The sequence below is a fragment of the Limanda limanda genome, chromosome 9 (genome assembly GCF_963576545.1).
Source record: "Limanda limanda chromosome 9, fLimLim1.1, whole genome shotgun sequence".
NCBI classification, from domain to species: domain Eukaryota; kingdom Metazoa; phylum Chordata; class Actinopteri; order Pleuronectiformes; family Pleuronectidae; genus Limanda; species Limanda limanda.
The window spans coordinates 22,299,281-22,322,036 of NC_083644.1; the positions used below are offsets into that span (position 1 = coordinate 22,299,281).

General features: G+C 44.7%; 1 protein-coding gene across 1 annotated transcript; it reads right to left on the reverse strand.

Moving 5' to 3' along the window:
* Positions 1 to 4,470: 4,470 nt before the first annotated feature.
* Positions 4,471 to 21,505, reverse strand: pdgfra (platelet-derived growth factor receptor, alpha polypeptide). Its single transcript, XM_061078479.1, has 29 exons — positions 21,356 to 21,505; positions 19,073 to 19,148; positions 18,693 to 18,983; positions 17,960 to 18,220; positions 17,293 to 17,432; positions 16,239 to 16,401; positions 15,599 to 15,791; positions 14,570 to 14,685; positions 14,192 to 14,488; positions 13,837 to 14,103; positions 13,559 to 13,689; positions 13,256 to 13,424; positions 12,935 to 13,124; positions 12,658 to 12,773; positions 12,403 to 12,529; positions 11,822 to 12,018; positions 11,195 to 11,289; positions 10,710 to 10,842; positions 10,297 to 10,401; positions 9,678 to 9,788; positions 9,095 to 9,248; positions 8,243 to 8,403; positions 7,804 to 7,919; positions 7,119 to 7,241; positions 6,913 to 7,024; positions 6,368 to 6,467; positions 6,041 to 6,146; positions 5,049 to 5,284; positions 4,471 to 4,956 (listed from the first exon to the last, which is right to left on the reverse strand). Exons 2-29 carry the CDS (start codon positions 19,128 to 19,130, stop codon positions 4,809 to 4,811), a joined length of 4,416 nt encoding a protein of 1,471 aa, XP_060934462.1. The 5' UTR covers positions 19,131 to 19,148; positions 21,356 to 21,505; the 3' UTR covers positions 4,471 to 4,808.
* Between the last annotated feature and the right edge of the window lie 1,251 nt (positions 21,506 to 22,756).

Genomic DNA, 22,756 nt, shown 5'->3' on the forward strand with positions numbered 1-22,756 from the left:
ACTCTCCTATCCACGTCTGAGATGGTGGAAATGGGGAATCATCCTTCAGCTACCCCTCCGGCTCCTCACAGGTGCTTTTAATGGAAGCTGTATCCCTGAGGCTACTGTCAAAGATCTTCCCCTAGGCTTTTCACCAGTTTCTCTGAGAGGTTGGGGACTGGTGTTTCTTAGACAGAGAAACAAAACTTATCCACCACTCTGCCTTTCTTCAACACCAAAGATGTTGATTTCTTTGGCTTGAAGGACATCCTGGCCCATCCCACCAGCCTCTCCAGCCCCTTCAGGACGCATCTGCCTCAAGATGTCAAACTTCTGCCACTTATTTTGCAAGCTTGAGGCCACCTGATCCTTCTACACTTGGAATGTCGGACTGAAGCCGGACTGTTTGCGCCACATGGAGTCTCTAGACCCTGTGGGGTGCCTTCTCTGGAGATGCTAGACCCGTGCAAAATGGTGCTGCTTGCAGTCCTTGCTCCTTGCATTTCATCCTTGACTGATGGATCTTTAGGTGTTCTAACTTATCTTGCCACAACAGCATTCTATACTTGTTTGTCCATTGCTGTTGGTCGGTAATCCTATATCTGTGCGGCTGGGGTGCTTTCCCTATATTAGGAGCTGGACACAAGTTTGATTATACGTGGTTTCACTTGGTAACAAACTGATGTAAATAAGTCACACAACAAAAGCAGTGGATTTAAGTTGCTTATCTGCTGTGACTACGAAAGCTCACCCCAAAGAAGTCAACATCAACATGCAGCATTAACATTAGCATATTAGCATTTTTCCTGTGAGCATGTCAACATCAACTTAAAGCGTAACATCAAAGTCTTTGAAATTTGAAAAAGTTTTTTATGTTTTCACATTATGCTGAACAGCTTGCGACGAGTTACATTAAAATAGTAGCTGTAAAGAAGGAAACAGATTCAGTGTTGACACATTAAATACATTTCCGTGGAAGCATCGGTTCAGCCGAACTTGCCGTTATTTTAACTTTTGCATGTTCACCACAGTAGTTTGCATGCAAGCCTCGTTGTAGGCAAACTCAAGTTAAGGGTACAGTGGTTATCATTATGAGGGGATCTTTTCCTGGAGCCAGCACAACACAATAGACACTTCCTTTTACTCCGGAAGAAATCCTCTTATGGAGACCTTCTGGGCACAGTTGTTTCTACTTGGACATATTTACAAGTAGTGGGTTTTAATTAAATGTTATTTTCCATTTAGAGTCCCTTGCTGACATCTAACTTTCAAAGACTCACTTAGTTTCTTAGCTGAGCCCCAGATGTGAGGGCACTTTTCCCTTTGTGGGCCCAGGTGGAAATGTTTATCATGAAAAGAAAAGCATAACCCTACTTAATACACGTTCTACTGCAAGGAAACCTCCATGCAACTGTTAATCCTAAGCACACAGAGATGTTTACCAATCGCCTCAAGCATAACTCTCCTGACTATTACTACTAGTCCATCCAGTATATGCTCCTTTACAAACCTGAACGTTTCAGCTGTGGTTTGGAGCCGATTTTAATCCAACTTGGTAATTGCACAGGTCTGCCTTTAGGGTTCAACAGTTTGAGCAAACAAAAGAAAAAAAAAGAAAAAACAGTAAAACCAGACTTAATTTTTACGACAAATGAGAGAAAAGTTGTTTTGGTAAAAGGTTGTGCAACTGTGCAGATGTGCTTAAAGTTGCAAAATAAAGACGGTAAGAGCAATAAAATACTTTCTAAAACAAGAACTTGTCCTATTAACATGATTAACTGTGTTCCTTTATGATCCAGAGTACAAACATCATATCTTTCTATTAAAACACTGGAAAGATGGATTGTGTGGTTTTAAATGACTTGCAGGAGTGTATCTGGTGCTGCACCTTTCTTGTGCCATGGATCCTTCTGCATGGACAAAAAAACCGTAGAGGCTGTACTGGCCAAGGTTACAAACTAAAGAGGGTGAAAATAAGAACACCTGGAGGCTGAAATCATCCGGTGCACCTTTACATCATGTTGACCTTCCTGTGATCTCCCACCCTGAAGGCACAAAGCATCATCTAGTTACTAGCTCCCTCAGGTGGAGATTAATGGTAACAGCAGGCTGCTCTCACTGACTATCAGCAACTAAGCTAGAGTTTGATTTAGATTTCCTTTTGTAAAACTTCAACCACTTGAGCCAATGACACTGAGGAATAAACCCAACTAATTTATTTGTCTTAATAACATATTATTCGTCTGACTGTCTGTTGATAAACTGCTTTGCAGCCTTGAGGTGAGATTGTGGCCCTCTGCTGGAAGTCATCCATATTGCATTTGTGACAGTTGGATAGCAGAATGAAGATAGTTGTAAACTGATTTCTGCATCTCATTTTATTAAATATAAAAATCATTATGTAATTTGCAGTCATTGTACTTCACAGTACAATTTTAAGGTACTATATTGCTATTTAAATGATGATTCAGCTAACTCCTTTTTAAGTTTCCAATGTGTCATAAAAAAGTATGAGTTTAGTGAAAGGCAAAAAATGTTTATGTTTGTGTAAAGTTAATGATTCGTTTTCCTTTCTTTCCTCATCAATCCTCATTTATCCCCCTCAGACTAATCTTGTGACCCTTCGGAAGGTGGTAAGCACCAAACTGAAGTGAATACAAAGCAGCTCCAACATTAAAATGCTGCTTCAACATCAATATCAATAATCTGAGAATGTCCTATACATTAATATATTAAGAGCAATTTTCCTGCAATTTGAGTATTTTTGCTTTGATACTACATATACATTTTGCAAATGAAGCTTCTGTGCATGTGCCTGTATTTTAAATGAAAGGCTTTATTTTTTTATATTGTTGTATTAGTATTTTTACAACCGGGACATTTCTTTTTCTGCACCTGTCATTTGTATTGATTTTGTTTACCAATATGTTATTTAGCAAAATGTTCTTGAGTGCATCATTTTTCTGCATAGTCTTTTAAATGTTGTGTCCTTATGAGCAGAAATGTAGAACATTTTATTTGGTCATTGCCCCATGTTCCATATATGCTCATTGTAAATCCTTCATACGTCTGTGTGCATGTGTAATAGGTCATAGACACTGAGAGGATGTGTTTTTGTTTTTACATTATAAATCATTTATTGAAATATAAATCATCTGAATGTACATGATGTAAAATAATGAGACATAGTACTGAATCATACAAGGTGTGATTAGCTATAATTACAGATGCTGTACCGTCAACAAAAAGCACAAATCAATCACCTGCAGCACAAACATTCACATCCACGCTGCTTTAAACATCTGAAGCCAAAGCCCAGACTCTTTTTGTTTTCTCCCGCCCGGCTAACTTGTCGGCAGCTTCCAAAACAAGATGGAGCAACGAAATTTAAAAAAAGAGAAAAAGTGCGACAACAATTGCAGATTATATCACAGTCGACAGAGTGGCAGTGGAATAGCTGGTACAGTAGCTGGAAGATACAGACGATTACAAAGAGACTACACATAACTGATGTATGACATCAGATCAACATGGATCTCTAGTTCATCTAGTGTCTTAGTATAACTAGAACCTGCTAATAGACAATAGATAACACATGAGACTGGACCACAGGACCTGCTGGAAAACATTGTAGGATAACATTCTTTTTTTGGTTTTATTTTATGCTTTCCATATTTATATTGTCTAAACTGCTGACATATGTTACACACATGAGGAAATGTGAATATTTCTTTTGAAACTTTCTAATCCACACATTTTTCTATATGCCTCTGTGCTGTCCATGGTGGCAAATGTCTTTAATAGGGAAGCGTTATTGCATTTCCTTTGTTTAAATGTATTCATCTAAAGGGCGGATAAGGGTTCAGAAGCTTAAAATGCGCCTATATAAAATACTTGAGCATTATCCCAATAATTCTCTCTTATAAAACAACTCTGGAGATATTTACAATACAATCACACTTTCTCAAAGCCCGTGTGTCAGGGACGGGGGACTTGAGAACGTTCGGTTGGATTTGGACAAACAGGTGAGACTCTGCAAAGATTCCATGCAACTCAAAGGCTCCTTTTTTCATAACCAGTCCAACAGCTATGGTCAATATCTACTCGGTATTCACAAATAATACATGTATACATAAAAATGATGTAAAAAAATAAAAGTATTTAACCACTGAAAACATTATATGGTCATAAACAACAAATGCACGTAGTCCAGATTTTGTGCTTTTAAATCCAAGTATTTCTACTGATTGTACCAGCATCAGGTGCTTCTCTCGTGGCAGGTGAGGTTGGGTTGAGTTTACCTGCCATTGCTGTTGCTCGTTTTGGACTCATCTAGTTTAAATAGTGCATCTGTAGTGGTTAAATATATATATCATATAATGATATCCTGTGGTGTTTGCTCATTTAGAGTTGCTGACCAACGCATTTGATTTGTCCCTTCTTGCTTATGTTGCTGTTAGGAGAATGCCCGATAGAATAAAGCCCTGCAAATGAAAAAGACAATCTCTTTTATTTGCTCCATCTCAATATGTCCAACTCACAGCCTCAGTGGCTGTGGTGCTTTAGAGTCCTTGATGTCACGATTTCCTCAATATTCTCTCACTCCTCCAGCCCAACAGGGGGCAATGTCCAGGGAGAAGTAAAGATCGTACAATACGATCCCCACAGACGCATCCAGAGAGTGATTTGGTTTTGTTCAAGGAGGAGGAGTGGTGGGGGCCCGACGGTAGATGGCAGAGTCTTTGGCTGATGTACAAGTCTTTCTCTTGTACCTTAGGTCCGGACACCCTTTCCACTTGCTGCTCCCTGCTTGGCAGACGGGTCAGTTGTCACAGAAAGCTGTCCTCTACCAGGTCACTACAGTCCAGACACATCTCGTCCAGCATCGTGATGTCCTCCAGGGTCTCGCCCTCCCGCTTAGCAAAAGTGGAAGTGCTGGAGCCGGTCTCAATGGCGCTCTCCTCGGATGTCTGAGAGCTGCAAGGGGGCATGAACACCACAGGTTAGAGCCATCTCTGGTGATATAAAGACACCCTAATGTGGTTGAAGTAAATGTTCGCTCCATTTACCTGTGTCTGTTCCTCTTTCCGTATTCGTCATCAGACATAGGGTCCAGGTCGGGGAGAGGAATAATGTAGCCGCTGTCGGAGCTCAGCCGCTGCTCGTCGAAGCCACTTTCCCGGTCCTTCAGCTTGCCCTGGTTCTTGTAGGTGATGCCGATGTAGGCGTCGTCGTTCTCCACGCACACCCGCGTCACGGCGGGGTGGTCACTCTTCAGGAACTCCTGGTTTACCCTCTCATAATGCTGCACAACACAGACACACACAGTAGCAACAAAACCACATTAGTCCCGCAGCACAGACGCACGGATGCTACAATACAGTGTGCAAATGTAATACAGCTTCGTAGAGCCACAAGAGAAGTGGGATTTTAAGTGTGATCACAAGTTGTGCTTCCAGCCGATAGTGCGATCCAAACAAAAACAAATCACACATCCCATCCCATCCCAGCCAGAGGTGCTAAATCAAGAGCTGGTTGCTCTTTTGCCTCCCCCCCCCCGACCATTAAAGCCGTGACGAGGAGGCAGAGGTAACGCTGTTTTGATGTGCCATGTGTGGCGTGGAGTTTAATTGGGTAATTTAGGTTGGGTGGTGGAAGCGAGAACTGGACCTGCGTCATTACCCAGACTCGGGCCAGCCTCTCTGAAACCCAGCTGCCGCATTCGCACTCTAATCACTGGTAGGTCTGTGTTTTTACAGGAGCGCAGAGAGTCCACAGCTGAAACACTCCTAATGCACCCTCAGGGGAAGTGGAGGAGGGGGGTTTAAATGAGCAGCGTGCTACTTTAAGAGGGAGTTAAAATTAAAATGAATGTAATCATGATGATGATCTGCTTTGCTGGGCAACATGGCAACCAAAGCAGGAGATATTTTCAGCCAGAAAAATGCAAAGCAAAAAGAGAGGTTTGTGCAGAGGTCAGGAATGTGAGGTGGTAAGTTAGAGAGCAGGTGTTCACCATCCAAAGTGGCCTGGAAGTGTGAGAGGTCACAGGGAGACTCACCCGCTTGTAGCTGGAGGGCAGCAAAGATGCTACAGTGTCACTCAGACCCAGGAAAGTAGGCCTCTTCTCTGGCTCGCTGTTCCAGCACTTCATCATCATTTCATACCTGCAAAAGCAAAAATAAAACATCACCATGGCGAAGAAGCACAACGAGTCCTGCACCTGGTAATTTGGACCATGCCTCATGTCAGCCACTGTATATCAACTGCTCAGAAACAAACTGTTCTGAGTTTACAGCCTTCAGCATTCCTCGTCTGACAGGATGTGAGGGAAGCTTTATGTCAGACAACAGCAGACAGTGAAGTCTTCATGTGAGTGACCACTTACACGTCATCAGGCGCAGGTTCAGGCTTGGACATCCTGTATCCACTCTTGATCTTGTTGTAGAAGCTGGAATCCACGACCATCCCCGGGTAAGGAGTGCCACCTGCGGACCGAAACATGAGCGCACAAGATGAGTTTACCACGGAGCACCAGTCTCCTATTTTTCTTTAACCAAGGCGGTTAGGTTTGTTAATTGGTAAGCAAGATAATCCTTAAAACCACATGACAGATTTCCACGAAACTTGGTGGAAGGATGTGGTACGTGTCAGGAAAGAACCCATTACACCTTGGTGCAGATCTGGATCAGGGGATTGGATCCAGAAATCGTTCTTAACTTTCTTTAGCATTGCGATATAGAATGTTTTTCAACTTTTCCACCATTTTCCCAAGGAATAATTCATGGATCTTGATGAAAAATAATAATTTAAAATATCTGGCATATCAAGGTAACTAATATCTATGATTGTGCGCAATCTGTTGCAGCTTGATTGACTTCAAGTGGACTGTTGGCCCTTAGCTTTAAGGTCTGTGCTCTACTGAGTGCTCACCTAAGGAGAATATCTCCCAGAGGAGGATGCCATAGGACCAAACATCGCTGAGGGACGTGTAGAGGTTGTCAAAGATACTCTCTGGTGCCATCCACTTCACAGGCAGAAAAGTCTGTGATGACAGAGAGGAAATTTATAATCGTACTTGCAAAGGCTGTGAAACTACACGTTACGGAGTATGGAGTAATGTAGGACTGGTGACTTACGCTGCCTTTGGAGACATAGTTGTTGTCATGCATGATGTCTCTGGCCAGTCCGAAGTCACAGATCTTCACGATCTTGCCCTGAGAGAGGAGGACATTCCTGGCTGCGAGGTCGCGATGCACACACTGCACAAAAAGAGCAAGTAAGCAAAAACTGATTAGCAGGGAGTGGCATTTAATGCACAATTGTTGCATCCATTTCCAATATCCTGCGCCCACAGCTACTGACTGAGTCTATTTCTGTGTATATTTCATTCCAGAGTTCATTTTTAATACCGTTTCATATTGCTTTATAAAGCGTGGTCTTTGTGTAAACATGCCAGTTGGAAGGACGGCTGTGACCACTGGATATTTAGGGATAATAACTATGAAGCCGAATGAATGGCTTTGGGCTGCACTGTGTGCCTGCCTGGTAATTCTAGCCCTGGCTGTGCTGCTGCTATATTCAGTCCCTGGCCTCTCTCCTCAGTGGGCTCAGCAGCCTTGACAGAACTGCTTATCACACAACCACTGGTTTCCTTGGTCGTCACCCCCACTATGGCCAGCACATCTGTCATCATATAGGACACAGACCATCAGTGCAGTGGGAAGCAGGGGGGTGTGAGTCTGCATGTAGCATGCACACCAAAGCGAAACAAAAACATTGCTGGATAAAGAAAAAAAAGATGTGACTCTCATACAAACGTACGTTTTTGGAGGCCAGGAACTCCATGCCTTTGGCCACCTGGAAGGTGAAGCTGAGCAGGTCGGTGGTGGTGAGGCCCTCGTTCATGTCTTCCGACAACAGGTTGTCCATGTCACCCTCTGGTTTGGATAACACACACACACACACAGAAATCATCATGAGGTGGTACATAAGCAGTACATGTATGTTCATTATGAATGGTAAATATAGCACTGGTTGCTCAGACCTGGCTTTTACTAATGGCAGGGAGAAACTGGGCATTATTATGCATGTGCTGCAATTATCCTCTCAATGTAATTACAGGGCTGTGCCAGTCCTAAATTCTGACAAGGGTGTATCCCCTCAACCGACACTGACTCAAACACAACACTGAAGCCATGAGAGGACACAGCAGTAACTCAGAGAGGGAGGAGAGAGGAGAGAGAAGAGCTGCAGTGCCTACCACTCGAGTCTTTCTGTGAGGGTGGGTGGTCGTAGTTGGATGACTGGATGTCTGAGTATTTGGGGGCATTGGCCATCTCCAGCATGGGCACGTACTGAGTGTTGTCCCCTTGCTTCATGTCCATGTAGTCTACTTTGCTCTCAAAGGACAGGATCACATAGCTGCAAACACAAGAGAGGAAGGCTTTAAAGGGATGAGGCGAGGACAAGTCATGGGGATACTGAACCATATACACACCCATGGTGATAATGCATGTTTATATTTAGTCCTCTATTGTGTGTACAGTGATTGTCAATGTGCGTAAGTGTGTCCTTAAATCATCCCGCTCCCTATGGCTGAGGTTGAGATGAAGATGTGGTTGAGGCCAACACAGTAGCCTGGAATAAATCATGTTATGGTCATTTTGAGGTGTGGTCAGTGTGAGTCATCCATCAACACAGATGAGCCTTGGTGGGGGGTTGTTTCACCATGAACGTCTGGGCGGACAGAATTAACAGGAATCTCCAGTATAATACAATTAGGTTGTAAGCTGAAACCACTTCAGACTGCAATTTGATTTGGTGAAGACGCCAGACGATCTCCTTAAGTGTGGAGAAAATGGCGATACGGCTGGGGTAAGGGGAGAGTGTGTGTTAGTGTGAGACAACTGCACAAATTGTTGTCAGTGTCTTTGGTCTGGAGGAGTGAAACAGGGCAAGTGTATCGGTGGAGAGAGATGTATTTAAATGTGTATCTTTTTGTCCGTTCCATAACATTTTCCAACCTTGTGTCTAATTCAGGATAATAATATGGCATTTGAACTGTAAATGCATGTATAACAAGCCATGAACTGTATATATATATGTGTGTTACCTCCTGCTGCTCTCGTCTGCAGGCCCGATCCCGAAGATGTCCAGCTCTTTTTTACTTTTCTCTGGGTTCAGGGCGATGAAGCTCTCTCGGTTCTTGTGCAGGTAGTTGACCAGGTCCCCGTAGAAGCAGTACTCTGTGATGATGTTGATGGGGCCTGGGAACAACACAGCAAAGTCGTGCATCGGCGTCAGTCTGCAGGCTAATCTTATCAGAGACTCGTAAAGGCTAAAAGCACAGTCAAGAGGGCAAGCCTCCACTTCCCCATAAAAAGCCTATTAAAATACCACACCCACCGAGAGCTGGGACGAGGCTGTCAATCTTTTTTTGGTGGAGCTCTAAATGTCTTCAACTGCCAAATCCAAATCAGCGTGTGTGTGTTTGTGTTTGGCAGCGTGGAAGTGGATAGTATTGTTTCTTTGTAAAGTGGTGACTAAATTGCTAAAGGAAAAGCAACTCTGGTTGAAGTGAGCTGTTATTATGCCGTACAGTATATACCTTTGTGAAGGAGTGTGCATCTTTTGGTCCCCAGTGTGTGTGTGTGTGTGTGTGTGTGTGTGTGTGTGTGTGTGTGTTTATTATTCACCTGACTTGGTGCATGCTCCCAGGAGGTTAACAATGTTGAGATGAGGACCGAGATGAGTCATAATCTTCAGTTCAGACATCAGGGCTTGTTTCTCACTGGAGCGTGCAGTGGCTGGAAGAAGAAACAGGGACCATGACTTCACCATCACACATATAACCGCAAACACACCAAACAATACATTCAGACAAAACCTCTTCCTGTATCTGAATTCTACTATTAGATGATGATTTTTCCCCTTTTTAACCATTGTTGCTCCTTTTCAAAGACCTACAACACCCCCATCATAAAACAAAGCAAGATTTTAAGCGCCACTTGTCTCTAAATGTATTTAAGGCAAGTTATCAATTTATTGTCATTGTGCAGAGTACAAGTAGCCTACTTTGGTTGTTTCTAACCAGAAGTGCAAAGAAAGTATTATTTACAAATAAGTGCAGGAAAGTAAGTACGACGGCATAAGTGATGTTATAATTTACAATATGTATTGAACAGTGCAGAATTGCCATAATGAGCCATCAGCTGCCTTTATCTAACCAGTCCTTATTCTGAGCTTCACTGGTCTAAACACACATGTCGGATGAATCATTTACATGTCTTGTTAGGTATTATCCATTAAACTCACGTTTCAGCATCTTCACTGCCACCTTCATGACGGGTTGGGAGCGGCTGAGTCCGTAGGCGGTGCCCTCCACTACCTTCCCAAAGGCTCCAGAACCCAGGATACGACCTGCGACAGATAAGAAGATAGATTGATCAGTTATCAAGGAGGAAACACAAACAACCTGCAAAGACACAGGTATGCACACACAGGTCTGCACTTTGGATGCCTCTGCTTCCCCGGCTGTGACTCCTTCAATGGCTCAATGTCCCTTTGATCGCTGGGTCAAAACCATCTCAAAGCCAGCATACCCCCTACTGCCCGAGCCAGATTAGTTTATCACAGCCTCACTTCACAGACAGAGGGAGATGTCCTGACCGGAACATCACTGCAGGGAGGCTGCACAGTTAACACACTGAGAATGACAGTCAGCTCACCGAGCACGAGTCTGTCGCGGGGGAACTCCCATCTGGAGTCGTAGGGAAGCTGCATGGGATCCACGTAGATGTACTCGTGGCCATCTGGGCTCACAGACTCTATGACCCTCCAGCGGATCTCATATCGAGGTTTCTGGAAGACAGAGGCCAGATGAAGAGCAGGTTAATTAAGCTTGCCTTTTTTTTATTGGGGTACACTTTGGCTTTCCAGACCATACTCAGTAGTCTTAACTGTAACTTGCTAAATCCACCAAGAAATGTTGTTTTATTTCTTAACTTAGAAGATGTAGAAATAGAACAAAGTGTTAAAATCACATGTTAAGTCAAATATCTCATACTGAACCTAACATGACATGTAGGATTGATTTTGTGAGGCTAATTTGCTCTTTTAAACTTTAACATGAATGCTGGAACAGAAGCAATGGGTGAGTAAATGGGTGAGCACACGAGAGGTGAGAATAAATGCTGAATGATGGCAGCTGTACCTGTTTCCAAATAATGACCAAGACAATGAGTGAGATGATGACAATGACCAGGAGCACCAGCACAGCAGCACCTACAGTCAGCTCAGGGTGAGGGCCTGTTCAGGAGGAGAGCCAGGGGTCACACATGTTAGATGAAGCCCACATTAATCACACGTGTCTACTGTAGTGACAAATGACATGCCGGACTTAAAATACTTTGACGTGTTGCTTAAGAAGGCAATAACATCCCTGAGGTGTCCAGATAACTAAACCCTAAAACGTGTGCTGGAGAGACAGAGCAGGGGAGGGGGATGAGACCAGGCACTGGGACAGGGGAAGAGAGCATAAGGGTAGGGAGGTGTAAAGTTCATCTGGAAGGGAACAAATGGCGCAACAGTCTCTGACTTAAGTGTCTGAGTGTCCCTTCCTCAGAGCCCCTATCAGCTGTCTCCCCACACACTCATCTGACAGCTGCTTCAACACTGACAACACTGACTAACACAGCCCTTTGCACCCCGAGTGTCACAAGCAGAAGGAAGAGAAGGAAACAAGGTGCAAACAACAACATCAAATGTCATTTCAAAGCTGGTTTTAAAAAAAGGACAGTTTCTTAAAAAGAAAAAGTGGTAAATGTGTGTTCATTCTCACCGTTGGACACCAGCTTGACCTCCCTGCTGACGGCAGCCATTTCGTTCTTGGCCAGGCAGCGCACTGCCAGCGTGTTATCCAGGTGACCAAACATGACCTGGCTCTCCAGGTTGTTGTCCACGTCCATGTGGGACTCCACCGTGATCTTGGTGGAGTTGGTGGGGAGCGGCACCCAGGAGGACGAGTCATTGGCACAACTGCATCAGAAAAGAGGAAAAGAGATGTATGATCGATTTAAAAGAAAAAATCGATGAAATTGTGAATATCACTTTAACTTTCGAAGGTCCACAAATACATTTCCAACCATCAGCAGACGGCTGTAGAAATTAGGGAGCAGCAGCTTATTGGTCAAATTTGCTTTTAAACCTGGTTTCGTACATTTTCTTATTTTTTGTATATTCACAGTTGTCTTTTCTTTTCTGCAAAGACTTTTGCCATCTTTAGGTTGGAAGTTTTTAGGTTAGAATCAAGTGGTTTAAGGTTTTTAAGTTTATCATAGTAAAGTGTGTAGAGACCACATGTATGTAGACTGAGAAAAATATAGAAGGTGTCAATGATGCACTGAAGAAGACTGAACCTACTGTTTGATGTTCTTGCAGATGAACCACTCTACCACAGGAGTGGGCTGCCCTCGAGTAATACACACCACAGACTGGCCTGTGGCTGAGCCGTGGTGGATGTCCATCATCTCCACAATGACTGCAGGCACTGTAACATAGTCCAACAGAGTGTGTGTGTAAATATAAGAGGACAAAAATGACTGTAACTGGGAATTAAAGGTTGTAAGATCAATATCCAGGGAAATAAAAGTCACGAAGGACTTGCAGTTTCCTGACCTTTGACCTCCAGGATCAAGCTAGCGTCCCGACTTTGGTTTCCGTTCTCCACTCGTATGGTGTAGTTCCCGCTGTCCTCCTCTTTGGCGCGGATCAGGGTGAGAACGCTCATGTAGCTGCACAGACCAATAAAAGCAGAGACTTCAATAACCACAAAGATGTGCAAGTTCACCTCGCTCTAAACCATAATGACAGGCCCAGCGACGTGAGGGAATGTTACTTTCAGCTTGTCATTAGCTCTGCTGTCATTAGCGTGGACGCTGAACGAGAGCCTCACCTGGTCTCGCTGAGCTGCCGCAGGCTGGTGGAGATCTCCGCCGTCACGTCGCTGAGCGGGACTCCGTCTTTGAGCCACGTGACCTGAGCAGTGGGGAAGGACTCGATGTCGGCCCTGAACTCCCGGACCTCATCCAACTCTGCTGACTCATAATCTCTAAACTGTGGCCTGATGGACATAAACTCACTTCCTGTTAGAGAAGGGAAAGAACAGAGGCCGACAGAGAATCAGAAATCGTTCGGTTCTAGATGGAAAAATAAGAATTTGTGGAAAGATGCCTGAAGCTTTTTATTGTAAGATTAAAAAATACAGATTTCATACCAAAAACTCTTATAGCGAGTTGCTTTGTCTGGCTCTCATTACTTATAATATCAGTGATGGAGCAGGAATAGATGCCGCTGTCTTTGGTGGTAGCCTGCAGGATCGTCAGGGTGTAAAGGATCTCCTGATCCCTCTTGTTTTCATGCACGGTTTTTGAAGCACGATTATTCTGTCAAGGGACAAGGGATAACAGGTACTTTGAGTTTTCAGTGACCAAAAACTCTGATTTATCAGAGGGAATCAAACTAAAGCATCTGTTTCAGTTCATCTTTTTGTGCTGTAGAGGAAGACTTGTACCCTCACCAGTTTGCCAGGGTATTTCCAGTGGTCTTCCAGAATCTCAGATCCCCGGGCCAGACAGGTGACTGCGAGGGTTTCTCCCACCAGCAGAGCAGTCCGCTTGGCTGTCAGCTCCACATGAAGCTCGGGACCACCTGAGATATGACAACATAATATGGATGTCAGGGTGGAAATCAAATGAAGAAAACACAGAGTGGACAGATCGGATTTGTATCGTGTCTACTTTTCAGCGACGTTGCAGACATCTACTGACACATTTACACATTCAAGAGAACACACACCTGTCCAGCCGTGGACGATGTATTCCCCGCTGGAGTGTTCCTCTCCGTTTATGAGGGCCTTACAAACGTAGGTTCCAGCAGTGAATACCCCCAAAGCGCCCCTCTTGCTGTCATAAACACTAGACACAGGCTGCTGGGTGTCAACATTAACCAGGGTCACGTTAGCAGTGGGATCAGACACTCGGCACTGGATCTCCATCTCCTCGTGGTCGGACAGGACGTGGTTACCAAAGGGCACCGGTGATGGCACAAAGGGAACGTCTGGGTCTGAGCAAAATAAAATACATCCATCAGTCAAGAAAACAAAGTAAAGTTATAAAAACACACAAACACAAATCTGCTGTCTTCTGCATACCTGGGACATAGATATAGATGCTGCTGTCGTCCATTTCCTCAGTGGTGTTCCTGCTGTAGAAACACGTATAGTAGCCAGTGTGCACGGCAGTGGCACCATCCACAGTGATGGTGGAGACAAACAGGCCGCTGTTGTCCTCCTGCGACAGCTCCAGCACATCGAGTGGCGTCTCCCAGGCCAGTTTGGCCTCTCCGCGGCAGGTCAAGGTGAAAGGAGTGTGGAGGGGCACCACCATCTCATCCATCTGTGGCAGCAGCACAGGGGCGGAGGATGGAGGGAACATCATCGCAGTGGGAGCTGAAAGATTCACATGTACAGGGCTCAGTCCCAGATCCCACTATTCATCTATTTGTCTTTGTATCTATCTGTCTATCTTACCTTTCACTTTGAGGTTAAAGGAGAACTTTGCAGTGCGAGAGCCACTCAGCACTGTGATGGTATAGTTGCCGTTGTCTTTCTCCATAGGCTGTCGTAATATCAGAATGCTTTGATACCTGTGTGAAAAGAAATTTCAAATATTTTTTTATTTAGATTCATATTTTACATTTTGGAAAATACTCTTATTCACTCATTTGCTAATAGGGGCGTATCCGGGGGCGTGGCCAGGGGGGCACTGGCCCTAGCTAAAATTGGATTGGCTCCAGTAGTCTCCCTGTCTCTTTTTCTTTCTTTAAAATAAACTATTCACTCACTAACAATACTAACAACAAATATGACAATATGTATGTATTATATGTATATATGTATTATGCTTGAACAAGGGACAATTTTTTCAATATATTAAATGATGTGTGGCTTTGCTCAAAACTGTAGATCTAACAGTAAACAAGAAAATGTAAGATTGATGCATCCCTTGCGTCTGTGCACTAAATGTGAATCTACAGATGGCAGCCGGTTAGCTTAGCTTAAAGACTGGGAGCAGAGGGAAACAGTTAGCATGACTGTGTCCAGAGGAAACAAAACACGCCTACAGTTCTCACTGAAATGTCATTCATTTGATATGAAATATAAAATCCATATGTTGCAGTTTCATAGTGGGTTTTGTGACAGACAGTTACAGGCCCGAGTAGTATGCCAAATAACTCCCTGTAAACTGTAGGAAAAATTTAATTTTCCTACTTCTGTTTCTGAATGTTAAACAAACAACGTATAAAATGTTAATTATGAGGTTTAGAGGTTATTGGCTGTTGGATTTTGTTACGTTGGACAAAGCCAGGTTAAGTTAACTTCCTCCTGTCTTCTGCTTCATGTTGGCATACAGATATTAGAGGGTTTTTGATCTTCTTATCTAATCCTCAGCAAAAAAAAACACTCAAAATGTAATTTTGACCTTTTAAACTATTATCAGACTTCAAAGATCTCATCCAAAAATCAATCAATTAAACGAATCAAAATCATTCTTCTCACCGATTCCCTTCGATGTGGCTTGTTTTGGTGAGGACATAGTAGTTCACTGGTAAGTCTTTGCCGTCTTTCAGCCAAATCACTTTGGGGGCAGGGTAGGCATTGATGAGAATAGTATACTCTGTCTCCTCCAAGAGGCTGACGAACTCCGTCACCAGAATACCGCTGTGGTCCAGAGCCACGAAAGAATTGTCCTCTGAAGAAAGAGAATGAGAAAAAAAGAGTGAGCCGCTGGTGTTTGTAGATGAAAACGGGTTAAGAGATTCAGTGGGTAGAACCAGAGGGGGTAGAGGAGCAGGACAAGAGGGGAGAAGAAGAGTGACAGGGATGGTTGAGGTGAAACTAAGGCCTGAACACACACGCACACACAAACACACACACACACACACACACATCTGTTGAAGCCATCCCATAAAACACAGTGGCTGATGTTGAAAGCAGAGATGAAGCTTTACAGTCGGTCGGTGAAAATGACTTCTCCACACGGCTGAAAGCACCTTGTGCACATGTGGAACCATGAATATTAAAAGTGATTAAATGTGACTCTATTGTTAAGTGAATGTAACTCACTGATTTGAGTTCTTTCAAAACTTTACACTTCTGCTGAAAACTCAAGGAAAATGGGTCCTGGGGAAACACTCACCGAAGACAGTGACGGCCACGCTGCTCACCCTGACCTCCCCGCTGTTTTCGTGAGTGACGGAGCACTCGTAGGTGCCGCTGTCCTGAGCAGTGGCTTGTGGGATACTTAGGATGTAGATGACCTGGTCAGGTGACGTCTGCTTCATTTGAAGTGCGCCGACAGCCTGTGAGCACAGAGGTTAAAGTAACGGTTAGAGATCCTACTCGCCACGACAGGGTGAAAAGAAAGGGTTGGTAACAGGATATCTGAATTTTTTTAACTCTGCATTTTTTATGTGTCAGAGGCAGCGTGACGTGCAGCTGAAGGCAAATGGTGAAAACACTTGTGAGGCCACAGCAGATGCAGATAAATCAGGATCAGAGGGCCTTTTAAAAAATATGTAATTGCAGCTAAGAACAAAACCAGGAGTCGGGAGTCCTGCGTTCCTTCCCTCACTGTCTCTGGAAAATGGTTTAGAGGAATTCCACGCACAGAAACAGACAACGTGCTCTATAGATTCAGAATCTCAAGAACAAACATAAACAAACATACATTGCACCTTAAACTCTTTCAGATCCTTGTCGCTAACACTTCAAAAGCATTAAATGTTTAGCTGTGCTGACAACATCTGTCCTGCATGTCTAAAGGTCACCGGGGTCAAAGGATTTAGTGTCCTCTTCTGAAAGGCCTCCTTCCCTCAAGCCATTTGTGCTGAACTTTAGCTTCCACGTCAGTGCTCTTCACACAGGGTTAACTGCGGCAGGGGCCGTTTGGCTGACTGTCCTCATAATGAAGACACAACATTCAGTTACTGCTTTCCTAACACATACTTTATAACCACTGAGGGCCATTCTCAGAGCTATATTCCACTTGCCGCTGCTTGGTGTCGCTCCAAAACCATTATTCACTAATTTAAGGCTCAGTGCTGCTGAGTAGGAAATGACATGGAAACATGACAAGGCCTTGGAGGAAATAGCGCAGGACAGACAGACATAGGGCGGGCGGGTGAAGCCGCAGAGGAGACTGCATTGAAATTCTCCAAAACACACAGAGAGGAAAGGGGTTGCATTCTTGCCTGTTTTTTGGGATGGAGCCACTGCTGCTGAAAGCCCGGCCCAGCGGGAGCCATGCAGGTGATGTTGAAAGGCTGCCCGGCCCTCACACTCTCCTCGCTGGCTTTGACTTCCACTGTGAAATCCTCCATGTCTGCAGGGGCTGCAGAGAGACCACGAGAGAGCAGTTATCAGCACCGTCAACCCACTGGTTCCCAAGACAGTGACAGCTTGATTTGCATGAGCTCATTTATCATGGAGAGGTGGCTCAGTAGGTCGTCATTACTCACTCACACACACACACAGACACACTCACACACTCACACACACTCACTCACACACACACACAGACACACTCACACACTCACACACACTCACGCACACACACACATAAAGTGAAAACAGGCGTGTTAAGTCATCTCCCACTGTGCTAATGATGTAATGTCATGCCTCTCATAGAGTGAGATCACCCTGCAGCCTTCTCATGGTAAACAGACTGGGGGAGTGCTTCCAGCTGTGCAGAGTTTGAAATGTCATCCGATCACTTGTAACTTGCCTCTTTCTTATTGTACATTTTTGATTTCGTTCAAGACAATACACATTATTACAGTACATACAGAGAAGAATCCCTAAAGAACCGGTTATCTTCTCACACCCATTGAATACAAGACAATGCTCATTGGGACTCACCATCAACTGTCACAGTGTAAACTGCACTTCTGGCTGTCTGGCCATTCACCGTGGTTTCACACTGGTACTGTCCAGGAGAGAGGTTCCCGAAGAAGCCCATCTTGTTGTCGTAGTAGGCGAGCATCTCCTCTCCGCTGGGGACGCTCCTGAGGATGACGTCTGTGGACGGGTCGGACACGCGGCAGGAGATGGGGACTCCTGTCGGGTCCATGGGGACTTCCACGTTTTCTGGGGTCTCGGGAACAAATGGGGCCAGGGGATCTAGGTCGTGCAAGGAGAGAACATTTTGTTAGAGTGGGTAATTGGAGTGGGTTTGAAAATGCTGCCATCCTTTATTTTTATACTTAAGGTCACAGCTAAAACATATTTTATTCTGAGGTAAATAGGCAGATTAAACATGCACATTGTGTAACATTTTGAACAAGAAACAATGCACTAGTCTTCTTAAAAAAGAAAATCTAAATGATTTTTATTTTAACACACCATTGCTCAATCCAATCCACTCAGATGTTTTGGTACTAGAGCTTTTCTCTGCCTCACATGTTTTAGATAATGCAATGTATTTGATATTGCCAAAGTATATATCTGACCATGATTATTTGGTATTTGGTATAAATTCATAACATGTGGCCACACTGCAGATGTGCAAAAAGTATCTCAAGCTTTCGAGTAGATGTATTTCTCTTTAAATATCCAATGGCTCAATGAAAACATGTTAAAAATTCATATTCACCTGGCACAAAGACATATATTCCTGCCTCATTGTCTTCGTCTGGCTCACTCTCCACTTCACCCTCGTGGCTTTCATACACACACATGTAGTAGCCCGTGTTTACTACTGTGGCGTTGTAAATGAAGAGTGTGGCAGTGTAGTATCCTGGATAAACAAAAGTGTTTTCTGGCAGGGGTTCGGCCCAGACAACGTTTCTTTTGCCTGTGCAGCTGATGTTGAACACAGAGTTAGGGTGCAGGATGAACTCCTCCTCATTGGACACGATGGTTGGCGGCGACAGTCCACAGGTGACTGGAGGAGAGTTGAAAACATGAGATGATGCTGTAAAAAGTATAATGATATGAAAAACAGAATTTGACATGCCTGAGTATTGTACTTACCTGCAACAAGAAGCACCAAAGCACCCCAACAGACGAGATACGCCTTCAACCCGTCCATGATTATGGAGGATCTGCCCTATAATGACAGAAGGTTTTGATATTTAGTAATAAAATAAGATAAACACTTCATTTTTGGTCATTTATGACATTAAATCACTGTCACCTCTGACAACATTACTGTTAAATCAGTTAATCAGTAACTGTCCTGTCAAGCCCCAACATATGTGTAGTTTCACTGGCTCAGACTAATAATCCCCTAGTCTTATGGAGGGATCTGGAGAATTTAACTTCAACTCTAATGGCTTGTGGTCTCCCACATCTTGTCAGTGCTGAAAAGGCACCGGTCTGAAATCTGTCAGTGGATTACATTAACTGTTTTTCACTATGATGAGGGTCACGACAAAACCACAGATTCCCCTGCGTCAGAAGACTCCATTGAGCTTTTTCAACAGGATGAAGAAGACAGGATCCACTTCTGTGGCTGCTGCGCGCCAGCTGAGCACGAAGACTGTCGGTAGAGGGCGACACAGTCCACTTTATGGGGGAATCGAACCTTCTCGGATCACATCTGAAGTTTGCCCGCTCACTTTTCAGAAGTTTAAAAAAAAATCACTTTTACGCCCTTGACTTGTAAAATTTGGGACTTTGGATAAAAGGCAATTTGACAGTCCGTTTTTCAATTGATTTTTGTTCCTGGGTCAACCGCACCTCGAAAGGAAGCCTATTTAAGACATTCTCAAGTTTAGTGCAGACTCCTCATAACCCATCACACACAGCAGAAACGTGTGTGTTTAACTTTGTCAACTTTGTTTCTGCAGAGGACAGATCCCTCTGGTCTGGGTCTGGATCCACCACACAAAACCAACCATGTCTGTTCCTATTTTCTTTCTTAAGTCACCTCACAAGTCAGCCCCATTGCACGGATCACTTAAATGAAATGACTTCTTGTTAAATCTGTAACTCTTGGTGTTTTTTTTTCTCTTTGTGGAGAGTCTGCATCTACAGTTTCTCCCCAAAACAACAGAACCTGGCCCTCGCAGCGTCCCGTGGCTGTCCGCTCTGGCTGCGCCCAAGACGCGCTGGAGTATCCGTGGTCAACCCAGGTCTGGTATAACTCTATCATTAGAGGAACCACTCCACACAAAACTATACATTTGCGTGGGAATCAGCTGACAGAATGCCTAATCCATTTTGAAAAAATGTTTTTTTTGCTGTTTCTTTTGCTTGGACAAGATCCTCCAGCCGCTGCGCATGAATCTATCTGAGCATGCGGCAGTTCGGACTGTTTGCACGTCCTCCTCTTCTTCTATTCCTCCGCTCTCCCGTCAAGCCTCTCAACAAATGTGGCATGATGCATGGCTCTGCTGGGCCGCAGACATCTGAGCAGCAGCTGATAAGACTTGTGTGCCCTCCACGGGTGGTCAAAGGGTGGATTTCCAAGGGAATGGTTGTGGAGAGGGAATTTTTCTGTAAAGTGTCATTGAGCAATGCGCATCAACGCAATACAAAAAAGTTTGGAAGATCTTTTCTTCAAAAATATTTGAGGGAAATCAAAAATTGTACTCCTGCGCAAAATCCCTTGGTGGCCCAGCAGGGGGTTGGTGGTTAATGAAGAATGCGTCGTGGCTCCAGAGAACTCTTCTTCCCCCCACCACTTGAATCCACTCAGCTGCAGCTCGGAGAGACTCATTCCAGTGCCTCCAGTGCCGATTCTCAATTTTAATTCCTCGCATTCCACGGACAGGCGAGAAAACAATGCGATGCACAATTTTCCAATGTGTTTCCCATTAAATCACCACGGAGAGCATCCCACAATGGTGCCTTCAGTCCTGGAGGTGACACCTCCAGCTGTGAGGCCGAAAAGTTGCGCTTTTATTCCAGCAGAGCCAGGGACGTGTCTCCGCTCGGCGTCCAGCGGGGACACCATATGGTGCACGGGGGACGGAAATCTTATCTAACAGAAGAAGTCATGCATCGCCCTCTTGGTAAAGCTGCATACAACTCACAGGGTGCCACAACTATTTTTGGTGAATGCAACTTTTTAAGAAACTTTTCCAGACCTATATGTGAAATGTAAAGGGTGTAAAGGGTAATCTGATAATTGATTCAACTAATTAGGGCTGCAATCTAGCTCCCATTAGACCATATAGGAAATAATCTCATCAGATTCCCCGCAGTTAAACAAAGCCCCCCCCCGATTAAAAAAAAAAGGAAGAAAAGAACGACTGACCGGATAAAAATTGCAGTGATCCTTTTGGATTCCAACACAACCTTTTCAATTACCTTGAAGTAATCCCCTCTTTATATTCCTGTCGTGTCAGTATTATCCACAGTGAATTGGAGGCTCCAGCAGGCGCAGTGAGGCTCCTCTCAGCGGTGGCTGTAATCCTCAGAGATCCTGCGCCTCGGACCCTCTGTCCACATCCACGACCGCCCTCGCAACTGCGCTCCGGCTACAGCGACCTGTAACTGATTCTATGTTACAGTCCACCCTCCTCCTCCTCCGCCTCCTCCTCTCCTGCGCCCCCCTCCCTCAGGAAAAAAAGTAATCATCTGGCTCAAAGTAAATAACTCTCAGGAAATGCCCCCCCCCCCCCCCCCCCCCCCACACACACACACACCCCCTCCCCTATACCTCCCCTTCTAGCGCCGAACCCCTTTTCAAAGTAAGAGTCCGTTCTGGTGGTGAACATGCAGATGACAATGTGAGCGGGCACAAGCGGGTAGAGAGGGTTATTTTCGCGAGGTTTTTTATTCGCATAGGAGAAGTTTTTTTTGGAAGAAAAGTGAGTAGAGAAAATTTGAGGGACTTGTGTTTCATCTGATGTTTTACGCACACGAGTCCTCAACGACGCTGTTGTTTTGTGGAGTAAATTGTTGGCGATTGACCTCAGTCAGATTATAACAAAACATGTTCTTCTTTCCCCCCCCCCTACAAGATGCATGTCCGTTGTGAATGGACGGAGTTCTTTTGCATCATTCACAAAACTGTGGAGCAAAGTGTGGACAGTGGTGCGACGAGCTCATAGAGGGCGCTCCAACACCATCATACCACAAGCCACATCTCTCTCTCTCCCTCTCCGTCTCTCTCTCTCTCTCTCTCTCTCTGTCTCTCTCTCTCTCTCTCTTTTTCTCTGTCTGTCTCGTACACACACACACACACACACACACACACACACACACACACACACACACACACACACACACACCATCAGGATAGAGCTTCGTATTTGCTGTCCCACAGAAAGAAAACGATCCCTGTTTAGTGGCGCACATGCGTCAGCTGTCCAGCGGCTCCGGCTGCCCCCCCCCCCCCCCCCCCCCCCCATCAGCCCCCGTTTACCCCGGGGCACTCCTGGCGGGCATCGGGAGAATAATGGGTGCCTACAAATCAACTACCTCTGCGCACAGAAAGAGGGGCATCAGACCGGTGTCTCCTCATGGAAGGGGCAGAGCCCCCGGAGGGCCTGATGCACACCGACCCCCTCCCCCCTCCTCTCTCAGCTATATGCAGTAGCTTGGCGCAATTACTTCCACATGTTGCCGAAAAGAACAGTTTCCTTGTTCTCCAAACAAAGGGTCTCAACGCCGTAAGGCCGAGTTTATACCTCAGAGCGGGTTGAGCTTCTCCATGTTACGGGATTTTCTTATGTTCACCTATGAAATGTAGCTACAGGCCCTGAC